Source organism: Capricornis sumatraensis, chromosome 17, assembly GCF_032405125.1.
Source record: "Capricornis sumatraensis isolate serow.1 chromosome 17, serow.2, whole genome shotgun sequence".
Classification (NCBI taxonomy): domain Eukaryota; kingdom Metazoa; phylum Chordata; class Mammalia; order Artiodactyla; family Bovidae; genus Capricornis; species Capricornis sumatraensis.
In genome coordinates, this window is record NC_091085.1 from 13,578,819 (window position 1) to 13,584,818 (window position 6,000).

The following is a 6,000-nucleotide window of genomic DNA, read 5'->3' on the forward strand; positions in this document are numbered from 1 at the left end:
CTGATCCCTATGGAGAATAGTGGGGAAGTCACTTTAAAAAGAAAACTAGCAATGCAACCAGTATATGATCCAAGGGTCCCACTACTGGGCATATACCCTGAGAAAACCATAATTCAAAAAGACACATGTACCCCAAATAGTCATTTCAGCTCTATTTACAATAGCCAGGGCATGGAAGCAACCTAGATGTCCATCAACAGAGGAATGGATAAAGAAGTAGTGCTAAACACACACACACACACACACACACAGCAACCAAGATGTCCATCAACAGATGAATGGATAAAGTAGTGCTATACACACACACACACACACACACACACACTCATACACACACACACACGAAGCAACCAAGATGTCCATCAACAGATGAATGGATAAAGAAGTAGTGCTATACACACACACACACACACACACACTCATACACACACACACACACGAAGCAACCAAGATGATCATCAGCAGATGAATGGATAAAGAAGTAGTGCTACACACACACATACACACACACACACACACACACACACTCATACACACACACACGAAGCAACCAAGATGTCCATCAGCAAATGAATGGATAAAGAAGTAGTGCTATACACACACACACACACTCATACACACACACACACACACGAAGCAACCAAGATGATCATCAGCAGATGAATGGATAAAGAAGTAGTGCTATACATACACACACACACACACACACACACACACACACACACACACACACTGGAGTATTACTCAGTCATAAAAAGGAACTAATCTGAGTCAGTTCCAGTGAGGTGGATGAACCTGAAGCCTGTTGCACAGAATGAAGTAAGTCAGAAAGAGAAAAACAGATAGCATATATTAACGCATACATATGGAATCTAGAAAGATTGTAGTAATGGACCTGTTTGCAGGGCAGGAATAGAGATGCAGTCATAGAGAAGAGACTTGTAGACACGGCAAAGGGGAAGGAAAGGGTGGGATGAACTGAGAGATAGCACTGAAGCATATCTGTCACCATGTGTGAAACAGGTAGCTAGCAGGAAGCTCCTGTGTAACACAGGGAGCGTGACCCAGCGCTCTGCGACGATCTAAATGGGTGGGACGGGGTGAGTGGTGGCAGGGAGGTGCAAGAGGAAGGGGACATACGTAAACTTATGGCTGATTCACGCTGTTGTACAGCCGAAAGCAATACAGCATCATAAAGCGGTTATCCTCCAGATAAAAAGAAATTTAACAGAAAAGCCCAGACCAAGGCTTATACTTCTCTGTGTCCCACCTGTGATGCCCACAGTGAGGGAGCTGAAGTTTGGGCTCACTAAATCTCCATTTAACAATACAGTCAGTCCTCTGTATCTGTGGGTTCCACCTCTGCAAATTCAACCAATCACAGATGGAACATATTTGGAAAAAAATTTCAGAAAGTTCCAAAATGCATAACTTGAATTTGCGGCACACCGGCAACTATTTACATTGCATTTACAATTATTCAAATAGTATTTATATTGTATTAGTTATCATAAGTAATCTAGAGATGATCTGGAGGACGTGCAGATGTGCCTAGGTGATATGGAAACATCATTTTGTATAAGGGACTTGAGCATCCCATATTTTGTTATCTGCTGGTATCTTGGAACCAATACCCCATAGATACCAAGCAATGACTGTAATTACATTGATGTCTACATTAATTGATTTAACCAGTATTTTTATTTATAAAGGTAACAGTTGGGCCCTCAAGAGCCTTGGGAAATAGAGAGAGACTGAGGGCATTTTCCAGATTTATTTAAAAGGAAAGTCAAGACTAATGGGTAAGAAATTTGGCCAAAGTTAAAAAAATGGCTGAAACACAGTTGGACCAAGAGTGCACTCACTTTACAAAAGAAAATGTTTAAGAACTAGACTCCAGTCCCTCTGACAAACTTGCCCTTACCCTCAACTCAGTACTTCTCTGCACTAAATGAAAGGGAGTTCCCCTGTAGCTTAGTCAGTTAACAATCTGCCTGCAATGCAGGAGACCAGGGTTCAATTGCTGGGTCAGGAAGATCCCCTGGAGAAGGAAACGGCAATCCACTTCAGTATTCTTACCTGGAGAATCCCATGGACAGAGGGGTTCCAAGAGTCGCACACAACTTAGCGACTGAACTGGCACCGCCAAACAAAAGGTGCTATGCGTCAGCATTCAAGTGCAAAGCCAAAGGTAATTACTCAAATTATCTGGAAAACTCCTGGATTACTTTCTTCCCATTGCTAAAGCAGATGTGCCCTTAATATCCAGGGCAAACCCATTAAGATTTTAACAGTTAAAAGTCAGAGAAAGGGAAATGCATAAAAAGAATTTTAGAAGCTTTACACTGAACAGTGACAAGAAGCTACAAAGTGTTAATGACCCAGAAGCAGAACTGATTTTGTTTTTGATCTTAACTGTGTCCCTGTAACTGCTATAATCTATAGGCTCAGTGCTTTAACTTATGTGCTATCTCCAGCCACAGGAAGGAATTGGGTAGTCATTAAAAAACTGTCACATAAATAGCCACTTACCAGCTCACCTGGGGAGTGTAATGGTGGACAAGTAGTAAAGAATGCCAATTTTATTTATTTTTCTCCTTGTAAACTCTCTGAGGGAAGGGGCAAGCTGGTAAATTTCCTGACCATTCAACCCTTAATTATTCATACAAGTAGATCCAAGAAGAGTCACAGAGAAGTCCAAATGAATAATAATAATTTTTAAAAAATCTTTTATAAATAGCTTTGTAATGAATTCAGATACTTCTAGCTACCTTCCTTCTTTAAATGACAGAGGGACCACAAGCCTGAAAAATGGTAGCGCACAGAGGTCAAATATACTAGTCTTGGAGTCATGGGACCAAGGTCTAAGTACTTGAATGGAGAGTCACTAGTCATATAACCTCAAACAAGCTAACGAGTTTCCATCCCCTCATCTGTAAAATGAGGAAGCTAAAACTAACTGCCTTACCAGTTTGTGGAGAAGATTAAATGATACAAGGCATTTGCGGTATTCAGGACAGCACTTGGCAAATACTTAATAAATATGTCTTTCAGTATTGTTAGAGTTTAAGGACTGAAGGGAAAGAAAGAGGATGTACTCACGGTCGAGTGTATTGCAAAGTGATACACAAGTCACTTGAAGCCCAACTGCTGCTCCTCTAAAAATATCTGGGGAACATTCATGTCCTGTAATTGCTTTCATGAAAAGCAAGGTTTTTAAATAGCTACCTATTCTAGGAAAGCAAGAAGAGAAATTTGCTTTTCTTCCTACCTAAAAAGGTTTCCTCCCTATGTTTCTGGAAGCCTAGTTACTTGTCACACAGGTAGGGACCCACGGGAGAGGGTGAAACGCCAACATTACCTGCGCCCAGTGGTTTTTAAATACAATCATGCATGTTTCTGGGTCAACTCCCTGCAGGCTCACCGCCCTCTGGATTTTGCTCTCTGTCGCAACGGATGACATCATAAGCCTTCATAAATCAAATGCTCCTAAGTCATATTTAATTTTCATGAAAATTTGGTAGGCAGCCACTAATTTTCAAGTATCACAGTAGAAATGTAACTTCTTCACATTTCATTGTCACCTTCTGAAATCTGTAATGACAATAACAAAAAAATACATATTAAATAGGATATGATTAAATTAAAATCAAAGCATAGACATTCTCAAAGTCCAGCACTGAGCAAAATATCTACAAAATAGACATTTAAGCTCAATCCAAAGCCATTCTTATATTTTTCTCTCATTTTGCTACTAAAAATATAAAACGATGCTACCAAAGCTACATGAATAAATTCAAAAATTACTGAGTTTATTCTACTACCACCAACCACAACCCCCTAGATTATTCTTCTAAACCATCCAAATCTAGTCTCAAGCAATCAACTACGATTATCAATGGTGGTGGTGCTTAAAAACACCAAGAAACAGAAAAATCTTTAGTTAACAGTGACTAAAATAAATAGCCTGACATAACTCAGAGGAGTTATAGCACAGTACCCCGACTGCCGGGTCCAATAATAACAACTTTTTTAAATCACTGACTCTCATAATGGAATTTAAAACATTCTCAGTCATTTCATGGCTACAAACTAAGTTAAGGTTTCTAACTTCCCTGAAAAATAAATATAAAAATAGAATTCCAAGTAACCTTAACAAATCAGATAGAAATGATCCATCAAAAACAAGACAGCATTTACTTAGTGTAAGTAAAGCACAGCACACTTATCAATGAAAAGTAGCAGTATTATTTATCAGTGAAAAATGAATTATGTAGATAAAATACAAAGAAAGTCAGATTCCAACAGAGTCGGTGAGGAGAAAAAAGATACTGAGGTCATAGAACATACAGAGAATAGTATCCAGTTGTGTGGAGCTAACTCTGAGAAAAGCAGTAAGATATTAGTATTATCTCCTCAGTTTCATCAGCCCAAAAGAGGACTGAGTACAGAGATGGGAGTGCCAGACCACCACCTTACCTGTCTCCTGAAAACCTTGTGAGTCAAGAAGTAACAGTTGGAACTGGACACGGAACCACTGACTGGTTCAAAACTGGGAAAGGAGTATACATCAAGGCTATATATGGTCACCCTGCTTATTTGACTTATATGCTGAATACACCATGCAAAATACCAGGCTGGATGAAGCACAAACTGGAATCAAGATTGCTGGGAGAAATATCAATAACTTCAGATATGCAGATGAGACCACTATAAAGGTAGAAGTGAAGAGGAACTAAAAAGTCTCTTGATGAGGGTGAAAGAGGAGTGTGTGAAAAAGCTGGCTTGAAACTCAACACTCAAAAAATTATGATCATGGCATCTGGTCCCATCACTGCATGGCACATGTAAGGGAGAAAAGTAGAAACGGTGACAGATTTTATTTTCTTGGGTTCCAAAATCACTGCAGTCATGAAATTAAAAGATATTCCTTGGAAGGAAAGCTATGACAAACCAAGACAGTGTACTAAAAAAGTAGACATATTATTTTGACAACAAAGGTCTGAATAGTCAAAGCTAGGGTTTTTCCAGTAGTCATGTATGGATGTGAGAGTTGGATTATAAAGAAGGCTGAGCACCGAAGAACTGATGCTTTTGAACTGTGGTGCTGGAGAAGACTCTTGACAGTCCTCTGGACTGCAAGGAGATTAAACCAGTCAATCCTAACGGAAATCAACCCTGAATATTCACTGATGCTGAAGCTGAAACGCCAATACTTTGGCCACCTGATGCAAAGAGCCAACTCTCTGGAAAAACCTCTGATGCTGAGAAAGACTGAAGGAAAAAGGAGAAGGGGGCAGCAGAGGATGAGATGGTTGGATGGCATCACCAACTCAATGCACATGAATTTGAGCCAACTCCAGGAGATAGTGAAGGACAGGAAAGCCTGGTGTGCTGCAGTCCATGGGGTTGCAAAGAGTTGGACATGACAGAGCAACTGAACAACAACAACAGTAGAAAATGTTATTATTATTATTATTATTAAGTGTACAGGCTAGAGAGAGTACAGGGGAAAGGAGCTATAATTATCAGAGCACTGAAAAACAAAGTCCATGATAAAACTTCCAGAGGTACAGTGACAAAAGAGTTTTTGTTTTTTAAAAAGACTATGTTCTTTCTTTTTTCAACATTTATTTCTGTGGCTGCACTGCGCCTTAGTTGCGGCATGTGGGATTTTTAGTTGTGGCATGCAAACTCTTAATTGCAGCATGTGGGATCTAGTCTCCTGACCAGGGATGGAACCCAGTTCCCCTGCACTGGGAGCTCAGAGTATTTGCCACTGGACCGCCAGTGAAGTCCCAAGACACTATTTTCACCTGAGTAATATGAAAGGTATTACAAGAAGAACAGTGATCAAACTGATCAACCATTCCTCCTATAAACAATGAAATGTGAGAGGCGGACTTAAGGTGTGTGCCTTAAGATTATAGACTTATGGGTCAAGTTCTTTGTGGGAAATAGAGCAAAACACTGGAAGACAGTTAAAGGAATATGCCAAAC

The 6,000-nt window shown here is 39.9% G+C and overlaps 1 protein-coding gene across 1 annotated transcript in view; it reads right to left on the reverse strand.

Moving 5' to 3' along the window:
• FHIP1A (FHF complex subunit HOOK interacting protein 1A) overlaps positions 1 to 3,466 on the reverse strand; it is a 113,521-nt gene extending 110,055 nt beyond the window's left edge. The window contains exon 1 of the mRNA XM_068990141.1: positions 3,362 to 3,466. Within this exon, the coding sequence (XP_068846242.1) occupies positions 3,362 to 3,466 (105 nt within the window). The remainder of the gene's footprint in view (positions 1 to 3,361) is intronic.
• Between the last annotated feature and the right edge of the window lie 2,534 nt (positions 3,467 to 6,000).